At 50.2% G+C, this 19,642-nt stretch overlaps 2 protein-coding genes across 9 annotated transcripts in view; one reads left to right on the forward strand and one right to left on the reverse strand.

Annotated features, from left to right (window-relative positions):
• CDH22 (cadherin 22) overlaps positions 1-2,590 on the forward strand; it is a 115,677-nt gene extending 113,087 nt beyond the window's left edge. For all 8 annotated transcript variants that reach the window (XM_073236530.1, XM_073236529.1, XM_073236528.1 and 5 more), the window contains one exon: positions 587-2,590. In XM_073236530.1, coding sequence (XP_073092631.1) covers positions 587-1,140 — 554 coding nt within the window. In that variant the 3' untranslated portion in view covers positions 1,141-2,590. The remainder of the gene's footprint in view (positions 1-586) is intronic.
• Positions 2,591-18,034: 15,444 nt separating this feature from the next.
• CD40 (CD40 molecule) overlaps positions 18,035-19,642 on the reverse strand; it is a 32,530-nt gene continuing 30,922 nt past the window's right edge. The window contains exon 8 of the mRNA XM_037006225.2: positions 18,035-18,264. Within this exon, the coding sequence (XP_036862120.2) occupies positions 18,226-18,264 (39 nt within the window). The 3' untranslated portion in view covers positions 18,035-18,225. The remainder of the gene's footprint in view (positions 18,265-19,642) is intronic.

Below are 19,642 nucleotides of genomic sequence, written 5' to 3' on the forward strand. Positions count from 1 at the left end.
ATACTGATGCTGCTGGTCCAGGAATCATGCTTTGAGAACCTGCGTGTAGAAGGAGGAACCCCTCACCAGGGGAGCTTGGAGGTGAAGGTACTGCCCGGCATGGAGCTCTCAGGGAAGGGCTCTTGCAGGACATGCCTTGGCCTGAGACCCAAAGGGCTAAAGCAGGCACTTAGGACTTCTGGAGTGGACTGAGGAGAGAGGAGGTCATTTTCACCCTCCCACCCCATCTGCATCTCAAGTGCCCTCTTCATACCCCCAGCACCTAGACACTTCATTGCGGGTAGGAGGGTATCTCTTCATAGAGTTGAAGGTGGAGACCTCAGAGGTTGGGTCCAGCCCTCAACACCAAGGAAATCTCTTAACACTGCTGTCTTGGAGTGTTTAACCTTGGTTTGCATACCTCCCAAGATGGAGGGCTCGCTACCTATCCATACAGCCAGCTCAGTTCTACTATAAGAAAGGGGTTTTTATGCACAGAAATAGGAAATGTGCGCCAGCGTTTAGGCTGGGCCGGCTCCACTGTGGGTTTAGTGGGGAAGGTGGTCCTCGGAACGCCCTTACTCGCCCCCTTCTTCCTCCCGCACAGTGCTGGTGCTGCTGATTCTCACACTCAGGCGCCACCACAAGAGCCACCTGAGCTCCGACGAGGATGAGGACATGCGCGACAACGTCATTAAATACAACGACGAGGGCGGAGGCGAGCAGGACACCGAGGCCTACGACATGTCGGCGCTGCGGAGCCTCTACGACTTCGGCGAGCTCAAGGGCGGCGAGGGGGGCGGCGGCGGCGGTGCGGGCGGGGGCGCGGGTAGCCCCCCGCAGGCCCGCCTGCCCTCGGAGCGCCACTCGCTCCCGCAGGGGCCGCCGAGCCCCGAGCCGGACTTCTCGGTGTTCAGGGACTTCATCAGCCGCAAGGTGGCGCTGGCGGACGGGGACCTGTCGGTACCGCCCTACGACGCCTTCCAGACCTACGCCTTCGAGGGCGCGGACTCGCCGGCCGCCTCGCTCAGCTCGCTGCACAGCGGCTCGACGGGCTCCGAGCAGGACTTCGCCTATCTCAGCAGCTGGGGCCCGCGCTTCCGGCCCCTGGCCGCCCTCTATGCCGGCCACCGAGTGGACGACGAGGCCAAGGCCTCCTAGCCCCCCGCCCCCACCGTCCGGTGCTGCTCGCCCCACCCAGGACCCGACTGGACCCAAGGACAAAGCGTTTTCCCTGCTCACCCCCTTCCCCAACCCTCCCACCTCCCAGGGCGGCTGGACAGAAGGAGGGACTTGTTGGGGTCGTCCTCCCCAACGACCCTCCACCGGGGGCATGCAACATTTGCCCAGAGATGCGGAAATCTGACCGAGGTCATTAAAACTGCAGTGAGACCCGGGCACTGCGTGGCTCTGGGTTAGAAAGGGAGGTAGGGCAGCGTTGCTCCCTGGAGAAGGGGCGGGTCACTCACTCCTGCCTGGCCGAAAGCCCTGGAGGGAAGACTCTGCTGAGGTGTCCCCAGGCCTCCCCCATCAGAGTTGAGAGGAAAGAAGGGCTCTTCATTTACTAAGCGCCTACTGTGTGCTAGGACACTGCAAAGACCATCTTAGTCATCACAGAATCCATGAGGTGGGGCCCTGCAGGTAACAGATGGACAAAGCTACCCAGAGAAGTGGCTGTGACCTGTCCAAGGACACCTGGTCAGTGAAGGGTGAAGCCTTTGGCACTTACCCTTTGCCTGGCCTTGGTCAGGTTCCTGCGTTTCTCTGGGCCTCAGTTTCCTTGTGTGTCAATTGAGGCTAATAACAGGACCTACCTCGAAGAATTGTGAGGATAAAAAGGGTTCATAGTGTCACGTGGTTAGGACAGTGCCTGGCACATAGTAGGTGTTCAATAAATGTTAGCCTTTGACACTGTTACTATCTCTGTCATTATTAGAAGCCCAGGGTGTCTGCCTCCCAGGTCCAGCTCTCTCCTTGATGCCAGTTATCCTCCCCTTTTCCCAAAATCTCCAAGGGAAGAAGAAATGGTCCCAACTGTCAGTCCTGCTCCTGCCCTGAGTGGAGGATAGGGACATTCCCAGTGCCTGTGGAGCCCTCCGGAATCTCAGGAACACTGAAATAGGACACCTGGGATGTGTGAGAGGACAAACTGGGAAGTTCCAGGACTTGGATGAAGTGGGAGCGTGGGTGGGAGATGAAGGGGCTGAAAGACACTGGGAATGGTGGGAACCTTATCTATTTGGTCTGGGAACTCATCAGCCTCCCCATCCATGGACCCCAAGTGAAGAATTGCAGGGTTACATCATCTCTAAGAGCCTCCAACTCTGAAACCATTTGATAGTAAGAGGTTATTTGGCCTCCCACCCCACTCCCAGGTGACTCATTCATTCCACATTGATCAGCTGTGCATTCCAGATCCTGCTAGCTGGGCAGCCTTCATCAAGGTCCTCAACTGCTGAAGCCTCAGTTTACTCATCTGTAAAATGGGGCTAATAATAGTTCCTCCTTTAGATGGTTGTTAAGAGGCTTACAGGAGATAATGAATGTTAAGCTCTGATCTCAGTGCCTTCCTGACACATTGAGGGTGCTCAATAAATACTTGTTAGCCTTATTTTTTATCCTCCCAGGGAGCATTCATTCATTCCCTCCATATTTGCCAATGTCCACTGTGACAGATCAAGAGATGGTCAGTATGTCCTGAGTGCCTTGCCTGTATTATTTCATCTAAGTTAGATACAGCCAGCCCAGTTCACAGGTGAGGAAACTGAGGCTCAGAGAGTACTAACCTGCCCAAGTTTACACAGATCACAAGTAATTCTTGTCTTCCATTCACTCCAGGCCCAACTGGGTGGGAGGCAGGGGACAGAAGCAGCCAACAATAATAGATGTGGTAAGAGATGTAGCAGAATTAACAGAATAAGGTCCTGGAAACACTGAAGAAAGATTGAACGATTCCTGGAGTGCTTCCCAGAGGAGGTGACTTCAACTGGATTTTGAAGAATGAGATGTATGAGATGGCCAAGCAAGCAGGGGCATTCCAAGCAGAGAGAAGAGCATTTGTAAAGGCTGAGGGCAGGGGAGAGGCAAGAAGAAGCATGTGGTGGCTTCAGGAACAGTGTGTGGTCCCAGGGGATGAATCACTGGATGGTGAGTAGTGAGATTTGTCAGGGAAAGCTGGCTGAAGGCAGGTTGGGAAAAGAATATGAGTGCCAGAAGCCTTATGATTTGCTCACTTGGGCATGTCTCCTAAAGTCCATTGAGGGTGGCTAATGGTGGAGACACGGATATGGGGTTAGCCTGGTAGTCCCAGTGGGGGGATATTGGGACCCTCATCCCATGTAAGACCCCCTTACCCCATGATTCCTGAAGCTCATCTACAAATGGGTATAGTAACTTGGGGACCTATGGGGACACATGATCCTCTTTCTGACCTATGTGTGCCCAATGCTGAGGTTGGTAATTGCCATTTCCTTTGTAGAGGTCCTGAGATCCAGAGGAGTAAAGTGACTGGCTCAAGGTCACCCAGCTGGTATGGGACAGAGCGGAACAGCATAGGACCCCCTGATTCCAAATCTCTGTTCCTTCCACGTGTTCTGGTTGCCTTGACAGATTCTGACCCTGCCAAAAATGCAGTTACAGGCAGATTGTGTGTCTAGAGAGACATATAAACATGGAGTCACAAGGACCCTTGAACATCTTGTCCAAACCCCATACATGGGGAATGACTTTCCCAAGGTTACGTAGAGTTAAGGATCTGGCCAGAAATAAAGAACATTATTCATCCAGTGTCACCTTCTGAGCCTCTGGCTTGGGTGTTCACCAGCTGTGTGACTTTGAGCAAGTAATTTACCCTCTCCGTGACTTCATGTTCTTATCCATAAAGTGCACACATTCCAAACACCTGCTCCATAAGGTTGTCAGGAGGGTAAAATGCATTAATGATGACTGACACTCATTGACCACTTCCCACGTGCCAGCACTGCAGTAAGCACTTTAGGAAACTAACTTATGTTATCCAACCACCTCATGAGCAGCCCTCGTTTTTATAGGTGAGAACTGAGGCACAAAGAGGTTACCTTGCCCAAGATCAAACAACTAATAAATGAAGATGCCAAGATTGAATGGAGGTGCTCTGGCCCCGAGACCTACACCATCAGCAGCACGCACAGTGCCTGGCACACAGGAAGCACTGAGCACATGTCCAAGCATATTCGAGGTCACTGTCTGTGCCCTGGGAGAGCTTGTTCCTCCACTCCCTGCTGCATTCTACAGCCTGGGGTCGTCTCCCATTCTCCCATGATTTCCACGTGTTCCTGGGCAGGGTGTGTAGGGAAAGGCAATGGTTCCCTCCACCCGCCTTGCTTCGAGCTCCTATGTCTGCATTTGCCATCCTGTTGGGCCCTGAGCAAGCCTGGGAGTGAAATCCAGTGAATCTGGCCCCTGTGCTGGGTTCTACAAAGTGTCCACTAGTGCCAAGCATTTTGTGAGCTTTGTACACTTTCCTGATGATCTGAGGTCACAGAGAAGGATCTTGTACACAGCCTTTGGGCATCTGTCTCACTTTTTCCCACCAAATCTTCCTGTATGATGTAGCAGATAATGGCCACCCCAGCTCCAGGCTCTAACTGGGCACACCAAGCTCTATCAAGAAACTCAGAAAATAAAGAACCTTCCATTTACCATGTCTGCCCTTATAGAGCATCTGGGAAAATGAAAGGAAAAATTCCCTTTATGTTGTCACCACCCCATCACCATCACCAGGACAGGATGAGAGAATATTTAGGGTCATGAGCAAGAACTGATATTTAATTGGCCAAGAATATTAGAACCAGGGACATTAACGACAAGGCCCGTGATGATAATGCTGCTGATGGTGGTGGTGGTGATGACAGCGCCCTTACATTGTGCTTGCTGTATGCCAGGCTTCTGTTCTAAGCATTGTACTATTACTAATATATGTAAAACCCATGGAGAGTGCACTCAGTTTGCTGTGTTCAGCCCTTTACATAAGTTGCCTTGTTTGACTCTAAGCAGATCGGTCATTAGCCCTATTTTATAGATGAGAAACCCAGTGCTCACAGATGGAGAGGCTTGCTCAAGGGCACAAAGCTTGTAAGGGCCAGCACCATTTCACACACACCCCACCATGAGTCTGCACAAGATCAGGACAACTCATATTCTGAGTGGGGTTTCTGGGGGAGTGTCAGGAGGAGAGAGAAGCAGTTAGTTGAGGGGGAGGCTCTCCAGACAGATGGCAGAGCTGGGGAGCAAGTTGGAGGTGGGACTGAGGCTGCGGGCCAAGCCCAGGTCTGCATCTCTGGTGTGTGCCAATATGTATGCCTGCATGTAGCTGTGGGCGTGCCCTAGGGAAGTGGGAAGCCAGTGTGGAGCACACAGATCAACAACTAACCTTCCACCTCTTGATTCAGGCAGCTGAGAGAGCTGGCTGCTGTCACTGGGGGTGGCTAAGCGCCCACATCCGTCAGCCAGCTGTTGTCACTGCCCACCCCCAGGTCACTAATCGGCAGCTCCACTTACCTCCTGCCAGCAAGCGCTTTCAGGCCAGCTCTGTCACTGGCCACTGAGCCTTTGGAAAGTGTAACCCTGTCAGCCCTCACTCTCAGGCAAGAGTGTTCACGCTTCAATGCGTGCATGTGGGTGCACAAGCTCACCCACACACTCATGCCAGCACATGATGCATGTACGTGTGTACCCTCAGACATGTTTCCACCTGGGTGCACAATGCAGACACATGCATGCTCACAGCCATGCACACAGAGCATATTCCTGCAGGTCTGCAAATACGGTCCATGCCTACACACAACGTATATACTAGAGGCAAGCTCTTACATGTGCATCACATTTGTACACAAAGTATGCACATGCCTTCCATAGATGTGTTTAATACATGTATGTACATGTGCACTGATACTCTTCTATGAGCCCATACATTTTCCCATTCAGGCATGCACTCATACACATTCATGAACATATGTGTGTTCCCAGACACTCCCATGCAGGTACATAGTACATGTATGTGTATCCCCTCAGATGTGCTTTTGTACACACAGTCATAGCTCCATGTACACATTGCAAATGCATATGTACATTTGTATGCATGCCCAGGAGAGCATGTGTAGCCTCAGAAACAGTCAGTCACAAACTCTTAAATTCAAGTGCATAATGCAGATAAATCTGTTTGCAAGTAGGTCTGTGTGTACATAATATACATGATCATTTATAAGCATCTAAACAAACAGGTATCCCCCAATAAGCACTGAGATCTACACCAAGCACACACATATATGCAATATTATATACCACCATGCATCTGCCTGCCTACATGTGTGTAGCTCCACATCCAGACCAACTATCCTCGGGCACCTAACTATCTCTATTCACCTGTATCTCCAGACATGTGCATGTATCTTCATGGTTCATCCACAGCTGTGCCACATCTGCCTAACTCCATACTCAAGCATGCACACAGACACATGCCTCTGAAGCCTGCTTCCCTCACATGTATGAAGTCAGAGCCCTGGCATGTGGGTGCACACATGCCCCTCTAGGGTACAGCCTACCCCAGCCCAAGATTGTCAGGTGTGCTGGGGACAGCAGGAATGGTGCCTACATGCAGAAATCGCCACTCACGCAGAATTGCATCTGCCGCAAACTTCTCATCTGCTGTGCAAATGATGATTAAATGTTATTGTGCAAGAAAAAACGGCAAGGAGGGATTCATTAGCTTTATTGTCAGGAAGGACTCCATGGGCTAGAGCTCCCAACTGCAAGGCTGGCTTAACCCCCTGTGTGCCGGTAGTGCCATGTTCAGATATGGGCTTATAGTGAGCAAAGGCCAGGGAGACAGAGATCCCAGCACTGGGCCCATGTGAGCTAGCCCAAGTACAGACAGCACGGGGAAAGAGAGTCATGGGTCCAGGTGGCTGCTCCAACCTTGCCCCTTGTTTGCTGTTTGGCCTTGGATTTGTCATTTCATTCATCAAATAATCTCTCACTCCTACCATGTCATAGAAATATAGAGATTCAGAGGTTATGGTCGTTCCTGGATGCATGGGGCTTCTCAGATGGAGAGCGGCATTCCAGGCCAATGAATCAACTTAAGGAAAGGATTGAAGGCTTGGAAACACAATAGCAGTGCAGGGCTTGTCCAGGGCTAGTCACCATCCCTGATGAGGAAGGGCTTGCTCCTGGGCGTGGGCCTGGGCAGATCAGTTGGAGGACAGTTTGTAAAGGGTCCAGTAGGCCCCTCCAAAGAGCTTGGGGCTTTTCCCAACAACAATAGGAAACTATGAAATGTGTATAGGGTTAACAGATAAAATACAGGGTGATCAGTTAAATTTGAATTTCAAATAAATAATGAATAATTGTTTTAGCATTAATATATCATAAATATTGCACAGGACATACTTATACTAAAACGCCTAGTTATTGTTTATCTGAAATTCACATTTAACTAGGGATCCTGTATTTTTATTTGCCAAACTGGCAACTCCAAGTTAGGATTTGTATTTTAGAGAGATCACCCTGGCTGCTGTGTCCACGGTAGATTAGAAGGTGAGAGAAGAAAGAGGGTGACCAATGAAGAGGTGAGGCAGTCATAATCTCACCTTCTTTAATCAAAGAACCCCCAATTTTTAGCTGGGCACATGGCCATCCATTACAAGGACAACATTTCCTAGGCTCCATGTTCTTTTGCCTGGACTGAGTTCCAGCCACTACAATCTAAGCAGAATTGTAATGTGGCAGCTTCTGGGACACCTCCTTGTGAGACTGTTGACCCATGCCTTTTGCCTTTTTCCTATTCCTTTCTCCTTTCAGATAGGTGAACAAAGCTGAGATGGCTGGAGCTCAAGCAGCCACCTTGGAACCATGAGGACCATGAATAGACAAACAATGAACCAGAAGACTTAGTTGCTTTCAACCTCACAGAGCCATCACACCAGCCCTGAACTGCCCTCATCCACACTTGGTTTACATGACAGAGAAATAAACTTTCAACTTGTTGAAGTCGCTGTTTATTTTGCTTCTCTGTCCCAGGCAGATGAGCCTGATTCTAGCTGATACCAGAAGCTGACACAGGAATCTCAGAAAGATGTTGAGCCTTAAACTGGGTCAGCAACAGTGGATTTGAGAAATAGTTAAAGGAAGACCCAGCAGGAGTTGGTAATTGACTAGGTAAAGGGATGGTGGGTAGTGAAGGCCAAAGGCTTCAGGCTTGAGTGAAGTTGGACAGTAAAGCTGCTAATGAGCCAGGGAACACAGGAGAAGCCTCAGGTCTGGGATCATGGGAAGCCAGTTTGTTTTGGGGCATGTTGAGTTTGAGGGGCCTGAGGACCATGTGCATGAGATGCAGAAATTTAGGGCTGGAGCTCCGGAAAGAAGAAGAACTAATGAGGGCTTTGCTGGCTACCCTGATCTATAGCAGAGCTGACATCATAAGAACAAGGGAGGCCCCAAGAGAGTGGAGAGTGATGGTCAAAAGCAAACTCTGAGGAAGCACCTGGGGCAGGTAGAGGGAGAGGGGCCACTTGAACCTCAATTTCTCCAGCTGTAAATTTGGGGCAGGTGAGATGGCTGACCTAATTGACCCCTAAAGTTACTTCCTACCCTTACATTCAAGAATTTTAAAGTGTGATCTTAGACTGTTTATTTCTCCTTCCTGTGATTCAATCTCCCCTTTGGAAAAATGAGACTAGAAATAGTACCTACCTCATGGGGTTGTTTGGAGGAGAAGTGACCCAGACTAGCACATAACTCAGCCCCCAGACACAGTAAGAGAAAAATAAATGGCAGCTGTCAGGACATGGATGTGGGTGGTTGGCCTGGGTGAAGGAGGGCTGGGGATGAGTCCTCTTCTGCACTCCAAACCCACACAGAGGCGAAAGCCTGGGGCCCCACCCCAAGACTTTCGCAGGCACCTCCTGTGTGCAGAACGCAGAGCCAGGACAGGAGAGGGGAAACATGGAGAGAAGACATGCTGACTATTGGAAAGGCAATGAAGCCCAGCCTTACCAGGAGTCCTTGGGGGCAGCTAAGATCTGGGAACAGGCAAGGGGGTAGAAGAAGGGCAGAGGTGAGGTCTTTGAGCCCAGAGGAGGAGCTGATAACGGAGGCTGTGAGGGCAGAGTGCTTTGGGCTGGGGGGAGCCCAGTGCTGCTGGTTACAGTGCAGGCCCCTGTGGGATGGTCTTTGGGGAACAGAAAGAGCTGGAAGGAGAAGCACTTTTAATACTTCACATCCCCTGAATCAGTTTCCCCGGGCTGCTGTAACAGAGCACCAGAAGCTGGGTGGTTTACACAGAAATTTGTGATTTCAGTGTCCTGGAGGCCAGAAGTCTGAAATGCAGGTGTCGGCAGAGTTGGTCCTTCCAGGGGCTGCAGGAGTGAGGGCGTGCTCCGGGCCTCCTTCCCTGGCTTGCAGAGGGCCTCCTTCTCACCATGTCTCTCCACACCACCTCCCCTCTGTGTGTGTCTGTCTCTCTGTCCCAATTTCCTCCAAAGGACACCAGCCACATTGGATTAGGGGCCCACCCTACTCCAGTATGACCTCATCTTAACTAATCACACCTACAATGACTCTATTTCCAAATAAAGTCACATTCTGAAGTTCAGCAGGTTAGGACTTCAACATATAAATCTGGGCCACAATTCAACCCATAACATCCCACATCCCAGGTTCTGCACCAGCTGCCACCACAGACCCCTCACCAGGCTCCCTTCCTGGGGCTGTGTGTGTCCTCTACCCTGGTGGAAGTCTGTGCAGTCAGGGGGAAGAGGCCTTCGGAGCCTGATCACCAGCTGGGATGGCATGGGGACTGGGCATAGTTTTCTCCCTTCATCTTTCATGCCCATCGATTCACTCAGAGCCTCATATTTAACCTTAGAAAACACAAACATACAACCACATACACAGACCACAGACTCTCCACTCAGAGACCCAAGCACACGAGGCCCCACAAAGCCACACAAACACAGACACATGCAGAATCGTACACATATATACACATGCTCACAGCATGGAGACAAGCGAGGATACAGACCACAACTCACACCCATGCCCCAGACACAGATGCATGCTAGCACACCCACACAGGCACAATGACAGCCATATCAAGATGCACAGGGTCACATCTATGATCCCACAGTCACACACCATACAGATCTGCTGATGTGTATTTTCATATGCCCATGTACCCACACACACAGACACAAAGCACATGGACACAGGCCTCCATGTGCGCACATACCCTCACAGGGAGCGCGTGCATACACGTGACTTTTTAATCCCATTGTGACTGGCAGATCCTGGCCCACACACACCATCCCTCTGGCCTCACAGCTCACCATTCACTCTCTGGTAATTGGAGGCAATTTAATCCCCATCCTGCCCAGCCAATCACAGGCTCCACAGAGCAGGCAGCAATCCAAATGCCCCACCGTGAGGGCATCAAAGCAGAAAGCCCCCTCCCTCCCTGGTTTCACCACCTACCTTTGTAGTTGAGACAGACGGATTAACAAACCTACACACACCCACACACACACGCTGAAGTCCTGAGACCATATACACACACATGCACAATACCAAAAATGCACACAATTGCACACACACAACTACACATAAAGACACAGGAAGAGAGCATGCACAACAGATACAGAAGGCACTGCGAGGTCTGCACAGAGCTCACACACTACACATCTACACAGATGCACACCATTTCACAGTCAGTGGGAATATGCGCACATCATCTCAGGAGTTCTTCATATTTGTGCGAACACACAGGCTCCTGGTAACATCTTGAGATGGAGGACATGTCTACACAGCCACACACAGATCTCCGCCTCTGCTCAGTGAACACCCCCCAGGGTGTCTGAGCATGTGCACTCTGACACACAGTAAGCATGAAGAGGTACACGGGCACCGAAACATGGAACAGGTGTACACATGCATGTACACACAAAACACACAGTACCCCTCACTGGCCCACTGTATCCCCACAGAGGCCCAGGGTCCCTGCCTGCTGAACCCAGAGATGGCCCAGTTCCTTCCCCAGTCAGGGTGAGCACTTTTAATACTTCACACGGTGGGGCACAGCTTGGTCCCACCCGTCAACCTGCTGTTTGTCACTCCATCAGAGCCAGTGAGTTGACATTCAGAGCCCCGCACTGAGATGATCACATTTAGCTGTAATGTACCACAGATTGCACTGACATTTGGAAAATATCTCACCTCGGGACCCATTCAACTTCAAACTTCTTTCCTGGAAGAGGAGAGAAATGACAGAGGTGGGCAGTGCGGGGTCTGCCGCATCCTGGAAGCGAGCTGCTTCCCAGCCCAGAGCCCATTTGCTGAGATAACTGGCCCCTCCCCACAGAGACCCAGGGACACTTGCCCCCACTCTGCATCTACCTGGGGACAGGGGCCTGGGGAGCAGGAATGGAGATCCCCAAGGCAGAGACAAAGTTCCAGACTATACAGCAAGTCTTCACAGAAGACCTGCTGGGAGCCCCTCCATCAGGTCTGGGCCTGGCAGGAGCACCCTGCGATCAGCAGAGCACCCAGTGAGCACCAGGTCCTGTTTTAAGCATGTTACATACATAACCTCATTTGCAATTGTAAAAGCCTTATGTGGTAGGAACTGTTATCAGGCCATTTGAATGATAAGACACGTGAAATTCAGAGGCGACTTGGCCAAGGTCACACAGCCAGGAAAGGCCTGAGCTGAGATTTGAACCCAAGTCCCTGCCTGGAGCCTGCCGTTTTTCTCCTTGCCCAGGGTGAACTTGTAAGATGTGTTGTGAAGTCAGGCAGACGTGGAGCCCTCAGCAGACCCTCTCACTACCTTCTCTCCTTTCTTCTTTCCCTCCTTTTCCCCTTCCTCTCTCTTGTATCCTTTCTCCCCTCCTGCCTCCCCTCCTCTCCAGCTCCCAAAGCAGAACCAGTGTTCCCAGAATGATGGCATGGGGTGGCTGGGACGGCTTCCTGGGAGGGAGGAGGAGGCCCTGAGCTGCACCAGGAAACTCAGCGGAGTGGAGGGGTAAGACTAACATCTGCAGAATTGACGTGCGAGTCTCTCAGAAAAGCCTCTGGTAGCCACTGCCTTTCAGTGGAGGCAATGCTTGGACTCTTCCTACGTGGCAGCTGCAGAGAGACAGCACTTGGATGGGAGAGACTTGCCTAGGGCGGCCTGGTCCTCTGAGTTTGTGCCCAGACTGGGTTATGGGCAACAAGGCCATGAGACATGCCTACCCATTCCCCAAAGAGGAGCCCCCAAAGGATACTGCCCAACTGAACTGGGCAGTATTGGTGGAAACACAGGCAATGTGGTAGGAAAAAGATTTTTTTTTTTTAATGAAGTAACCGTATAGGTTTTATTTTAGATACATGTTTTACTTTTAAACTAAAGGAAAGGGAAAGTACCTGATAAGTAGTTGCCATCTATAATATTTTATGATATCAACATTTTTTTTTGAGAGGACATCTCTCATATTTATTGATCAGATGGTTGTCAACAACAATAAAATTCTGTATAGGGGACTCAATGCACAATCATTAATCAACCCCAAGCCTAATTCTCGTCAGTCTCCAATCTTCTGAAGCATAACGAACAAGTTCTTACATGGTGAACAAGTTCTTAGACAGTGAATAAGTTCTTACATGGTGAACAGTGCAAGGGCAGTCATATCACAGAAACTTTCGGTTTTGATCACGCATCATGAACTATAAACAATCAGGTCAAATATGATTATTTGTTTGATTTTTATACTTGATTTATATGTGAATCCCACATTTCTCCCTTATTATTATTATTATTATTTTTTAAATAAAATGCTGAAGTGGTAGGTAGATGCAAGATAAAGGTAGAAAACATAGTTTAGTGCTGTAAGAGGGCAAATGTAGATGATCAGGTGTGTGCCTATAGACTAAGTATTCATCCGAGCTAGACAAGGGCAACAAAACATCCACGGATACGGAAGATTTCTCTCAAAACAGGGGGGGTGAGGTTCTAAGCCTCCCCTCTGTTGATCCCCAATTTCTCACCTGATGGTCCCCCTGCGACTGTGCCTGTCTTAGGTTGTTCCTCCCTTGAGGAGTCTCACCCGTCTCTGGCTAACCAGTGGAAAAAGATATTTTGAAGGCAGGGTGAAAATTACATGATCCCAGATAGTCCAAAAAGATAGAAGATGTACGAAGACTGTCTGCTTCTCTGAGGAGCTGATTAATCTCCTTAAATAAGTCAGAGTCCAACTTCCCAAAAGGCAAAAGAAAGTTAGGTTAATCTACTCTAAATGATTCCTGAGCTTCTCGGGGTGGTGATCAATACACACACTCTCTCTCTCTTCATAAGTAATTCTCAGTAATTGCAAGAAAGAGGGTTTCTTTTTGTGGAAAATGACATTCTAGCCTCAGAGAGAATCCCAGGCAAGGGGATCAATCAGCCTCCAGTTGGGGAGCCAGCCCTGCCAGCCGGGGAGACGGTGGGGCAACCACCACCACGTCACATCTCAGGCTGCAGAGTCATTCTGAGGTCCGTCTGCCTGCAGGAGTTCTAATTGACTGGGGCAAGGAAGCCTGAATGGGTGAACTGAGATCTTCAGCAGAAGCAAAGATGGATCCCTTCCAGGGCGCATCACTGATGTCATTGAGAGCACTAGTGCTGGCATCAATGCCCACCCTTGATACCATAGGAGCACCATCAGTGACCAATGCTGATGTCCTGGGAGCACAGCAATGCTCAGCAACAGTACCTGAAGGGCACCACCAGGGCTCGTCAGTGCTGACTTTGGGGCACCATCAGTGTTTATCAGCAGGGCCCTTGCAGGCCCATTGCCTACCTTCTCAGGAGTATCTGGCAGTGTCCATCTCCAAAGCCCTGGGTCAGCATCTGCACTGATGCCCCTGAGCATAGGGACTGTGTCCTTTTCGGTCATCACTGTATCTTCACAGTGCTTGGTACATAATAGAAGCTCAACAAACATCTCTTGAATGGATGAATGGGGAATGAATCTTCCAAGGAAGAACAGGAATTTCTTCTCTGTCCTGTTCCCCACCCTACATGCCATCCTCAGGACCTTGCCCAGTGCCTGAGCAAGCTGAGTGCCATAACTATATGATGGGTGGATGAGTGGGTGGGTGGGTGGGTGGACGGTGGATGAATAAATAGTGGATGCATGCATGGAAGAAAGAAAGGATGACCTCGGGAGCGTAGTCAGTGCCATCTGTAATTGCAGGCAGTCAGCCCTCAATACCAGAGTTCAGAACGAAGTAATCCTGAGAGAAAAGGCAAGCCTGCTGCCCACCACTAGTGACTCTGGTGCCCATGTGGGCCTGATGGCTTCACCTGATTCTCTCCTTTGCAGTAGGGATGGGGATGGGATGGAGATGGGCAGAGGCAGGGAGAGCCTCTCTTCCGCTGGCCCTATGCTCCACCCTCCCACTCTCCAACCTGAACACAATTTTCTAGAATGTCCCCAGGTCCTGGGGGAAGCTCATTACCTGCAATCTGCACATAAAAATGTCAGTAGCTGCCTGCCAGCTGGGGAACCAGTTACCATCAACTCTGCCTGGCAGCAGAGTGGGCAGGTGGGCCCAGGCAGGGTGCACGGGCTGTAGTAGTCAGCCAGGCTCTCTGCAGACACCAGCTTTGTGCAGGCCCAGCTGTGACCTCTGGCAGAGCTGACAGCCAAGTCCTCCCAGAGGCCACCCAGGATGGGGAATGCTCAGTCATCCTGCCGTTTATTCTACACCCATTACATGTCACCTGCTGCCCTGCGCCACCTAATCTTCTCCCTTAGGACAACCCTAGAAGTCAGGTCTGATGACTACGGAGCCCCACTTAACAGTTGAGGAAACTGAGACAAGAGATAAGTTGCCTAAAGTCACGTTGCGAGGATGTGGCAGAGTTAGTTCCCCAACTCAGGTCAATCTGACCCCAGGGCCTGTCTCCTTGGACAGCAGTTGGCAGCCTCTGAACCCAGATGCCCCAGTGCCACCAAGGTCAGCATCACCACACAGCAGCTTGGGATGGCAGCAACTTCACGGCAGGCAGGGACAACCGCAGGCAACGGGGAGCAACTCCAGCTTGGCAACATCTAATCTCTGACCTCTGCCGGTCACCAGGCTGTCTGCAAGGTGTCCCAGCCCCATGAGATCTGTATCTCAAGTCAGAAGGCAGGGGTGATGGGACGTGGCTAGGGAGCCCGCTGGCCCATAGCACGCCTTCGCGTGAATTAGAAGAAGTGACATCCTCCATCCAGGTGAGGGTTGGCAGCCTTGTGCAGTGGCCAGCCTGCACCACCATGCAGAGCAGCCCTATTTTCAGATGATATTCTGCTCTTAAATCCCAGAATGTTGAAACTTCAGCTCTGGAGATATTACTGAATCAATCAGGTTTTTTTCTGCATTTCAGTCTTTCAAATACCATATTCATGATTTCTGCCATATCCAAGTGCCACCTGAACTGTTATTTACTGAATGTTTGTATTACAACAAGTCACTTTTTAAACTTAATTGTATTTTGAAGTCAAAACTTACATCAGTATATTAAGTGGAAAAACAAGAACAGAGGATGTAGATGTTGACTAAGGATAAACACCCAGGTAGAACAATGGTGCTAATGCTGCTCTGATAATGCTGTCTGCTGACAGCTTCAGCCTGAGCCTTACACCCTCTCTATTACAAAGAAGATTACTCAGTGTTAGTGTTAAAGGCACACTAGCACCAAACCCTCCTTTCCTGGGGTTAAGAAAAATGAAATAGAACCGAGGAGAAGGCACCTGGTGAGGTGACAGCTGTGTATTTAATGCTATTTATGCGTCCTCCAGGCCATGCAAGCCACATTTTGGCAGCCCTAGGCTTGATGCTAAACTAACTCTCAGGGTTTCCTAGAGTGGACCAACCTGGCCACTGCATCGGTTCAGGGCAGGAGCTGAGGGTTGTCACCTTGATTCTTTCACTATTTGCTGTGTGTTGTTGGGTGAGTCCCTTACCCTCTCTGTGCCTCAGTTGGACAGACCATCCTGTACAGATGCTTTCAGCATTGATATTCGAGAACTCTGAGATCTAAAAAGGGATGATTATATTGTCTAGATGAGGGTTGGCAAACTTGTTCTGTAAAGGGCCAGACAGTAGCTATTTTTGGCTTTGAGAGCTGCATGGTGTCCAGTAACTACTCATCCACACTGTTGTAGCGTCAAAGCAGCCACAGACAATCTGTCCAGAAGTGGGCGTGGCCGTGTTCCAATAGAACTCTGTTGGCCAGAGCAGGATGGGGTTGCCAGCCCCTGGCTGTAGATGGAGGAGGACGACAGAGGCCCAGGGTCAGAGGCTATCCCCACAAGGTCTGCAGTGGGTGGGCTGGTGGCCCCTGGGAGGTCCGAGGCTCCTCTCCAGGAAGACGTCCCCCATCCCATGCTTCCCAGGCAGCCATGATCCACCTGCTTCCTCCCCTCCCCTTTAAAAACTCACTCAGTGGAAAAGATCTCCGTCGTTCTTTGAGACAAAAACCATGGACTCCCTCAGGGTTGGCAGGACATTTGAGCCCCATCCCCCCATCTCAGCTGGTGTACCTGAGACACACACATTTCTGGAGCCCCACGGATTTGGACCTGAAATCTCACTCCCACTCCTGGATGAGGGTCTTCACCCTCTGGATCTATTTCTTCACCTATAAAACAAAGGCTGATATAGACCCATCCCTGTAAGGCTAATTGCAAGGATTAAAGAATTAATCTCTACAGAGCAGCAAATACCTAGTATGTGATAAGCCCTCAACAGGTTCCCTGTTATTATTATGCATTGCAACACGGACAATTCGGGGTGGGCACCTCCTGGCCCACCTCCCGCCATGCAGCCCTGCCTGCTGTCCCACAGGGCTTCCCCGAAACCCATCTGCTCCACAGATCACCCCCATTGATTTATTGGAAGGCAGCTTTAGGGTTTTTGTGGGTTTGGTTTGAGTTTGATTTTTAAATCCCAGTTTATTCTTAATCTCTTAAAAGAGGAAGTGGAGCTTTGGAGGCAGGTAGGATCCTCCCTGACACTGGGTTTTCCTGCTCTTGTACCCCTACTCCGCCCACTCCAAACCCAGCCCACCTCTACTTCTCACAGATCTTGTCTCTCCCCCAAGAAGGGGTTGTTGTGGGACCCCTGCCCTGCCCTGGGATGGGAGGAAGGGATGGAGTCAGAGCGACTTGAGGTTCAGGCACTGTCCCCCGTCTTGGTGACTACCCCCACCCCAGCCCTAAGCAGGACCTTTCTGGGCCTCCCTTTCCCACCCCCCTCCAGCCTTGGACTCAGGGCACTGGCTCAAGAGCACCCTGAACCCCTGCCACTTCCTAGCTGTGTGACCGTGGGCACCACCATTAAAACCCTCAAGGCCTCTGTTTCTTCCTCTGCAAAATGGGTGGAGAGGAGCCATCTCCCAGGACTGTGGGGGACCCATGGAGATAACCAAGGAGGGAGGGGCTTTGTGAGTGCTCTGAGGCATGAGGGGCCTCAGTGGTCACTGCCTCCCTGCGAGAGGATCTGGCTGCCTCCCAGGGGTCTCTGGGTCCAGGTGGAATCAGGCAGAGAGGTTTTCCCAGCTGAGTGTTTCAAGCTCAGGCTCTGGAAATGTTGCAGCTGCCACTCTGCTACGACCCAGCTGGGACCCACTGACAGCATCTTAATTTCAGCTCAAGCTCTTTTCCAGACGGGCTGCTAATTAGGGCTAATGGGCAGCTCTCCCTGCAGGCTCCCGCTGCCTCCTCCTCCTCTATTAAAGCAGGCCACTGAGCAGGGTCACTGGGCTGATGCCCCGGCCCCCACTGGCCAGTCAGTCCTCTGAATTAAAGCATCGCTGTCCAAAGTCTCTTGGCAGAGGTGAGTTTCTTTGTTCCTTTTCACTTGACAAATGGGAGGTAGGGGAAATGGCAATATTCATCCAGGCAGGCAGGCATTCACTCAGTGACCACGGACCACTTCCTACTTTATGCCAGGCCTGTGTGAGGCACGGAAGACATACAGATAAGCTGAACCAGAAACCAAACATTCTTGGATTCAAAACTTAGTTTAATCTTGTTCTGGCTATGGGACCGTGGGCAAGTTACATAACCTTTCTGAACCCAGGTCTCTGCGTCTGTAAAACAGTCCCTGCCTCCCAGGGATGTTGTAAGGATGAGAAGAGATGTGGTGGGCTGAACACAGTGGCCAGCACTGCAGCCACGAAGCTGGCAGGAGGCAGCAGGATCAGAAAGGGTCCTGAGTGCTTTCTTGAGAAGCTGGAACCTGCCCAGAGAGCAATAAACAGTAGCCATTATTCTTACGATGTTTACTTCTGTTCAACGCTTATAAAGCACCTCCAAAGTGCTGAGAATATGATAATACCTACACTTATATAGCACTTAGTGTATGCCAGGCATTGTCCCAAGTACTAATTCAGTTAATCCCCACAACAACCCTACAAGTCTGGTGTGATGACTATCCCCACCTTGCATATATAGAAACTGACACACAGAAAGATCAAGTAACATGCCCATGATCACCCAGTCAGTATTCAGTTACCTACTGCTGTGTAACAAATTAGCCCCAAACTTAGCATCTTAAAACAATAAACATTTATTCCTTCCCAGTTTCTGTAGGTCAGGAATCCAGGAGCAGGTTAGCTGGAGATATCAGTTCCCTGCAGCCGCCAGCATGGTAGCTGGCTTCCCTCAGAGAGCAAGCAAGATAGGGTGCCCAGGATTGGGAGCCTCCATCTCTTTATAACCTACTCCCAGAAGTGCATCCCATCAGTTTTGCTCTGTCATATTTATTAAAAGAAGTCACTAGGTCCAAGAGAAAGGTACCACACAAAGGCATGAACACCAGATTCCCCGTCCCACTGGGGACCATCTCGGTGGGTATCTAGCACAGCCAGGGAATAATGGAGCTAGAGGATGAACCCAGGGATGCTGGCTCCAGAATCCATGTTCTTAATCCAGAATCTATTTAATATTCTGGCTCCACAATTGTTCCCTGAAAGATGAGAAATTAGACACCATCCCTGCCCTCCTGAGGCTCTCCATATAGAGAGAGAATAAGAAAAGAGAATGAGATGAATGGTGCGTCAACAGAGGAAGGTAAAGCCAATTCAGCCAAGGCCTTCCCGGAGGAGGTGATGCCTGATCTGAAAAGCAAAAAGAAAAGGCGAATCAAGCAAAGAGGAGTAAGAGGAGAATTTGGCAGCTGGAACAATTTGTGCCAAGGCTCCTGGGGAAGACAGGTGTTTGTGTGGGGCCCAGGATATGTAAGGAGAGAAGGGAGCTGAGGTAGGTGGAGAAGAAGCTGGAGAGGTAAACTAAGGCCAGATCATAAAGGGACAGATAAAGGGACTTGGATATTATTCCAAAGAACTAGGGAGCCATGGAAGGTTGTCCACAGTAAGTTTTGTGGTTTTTAGACTATCCTGAATGGTGTAGTAAATGGCAGAGGATGGATGGGGACAAAGAAAGAGATGGCTCTTCCTTCCCTAGTCATTCATTTATTCTGGTAATGTATATCTAGCCAGGGCCAACTATGAGTACTGTTGTAGGCACTGGAGGTACAGAATAAATAGCACAATGCTGTCTCCTGAAAGTCACATTCTAGCAGGAGAAATAAATAAACTTACAAAACAAACAAACAA

This window comes from Manis javanica, chromosome 5 (genome assembly GCF_040802235.1).
Source record: "Manis javanica isolate MJ-LG chromosome 5, MJ_LKY, whole genome shotgun sequence".
NCBI lineage: Eukaryota > Metazoa > Chordata > Mammalia > Pholidota > Manidae > Manis > Manis javanica.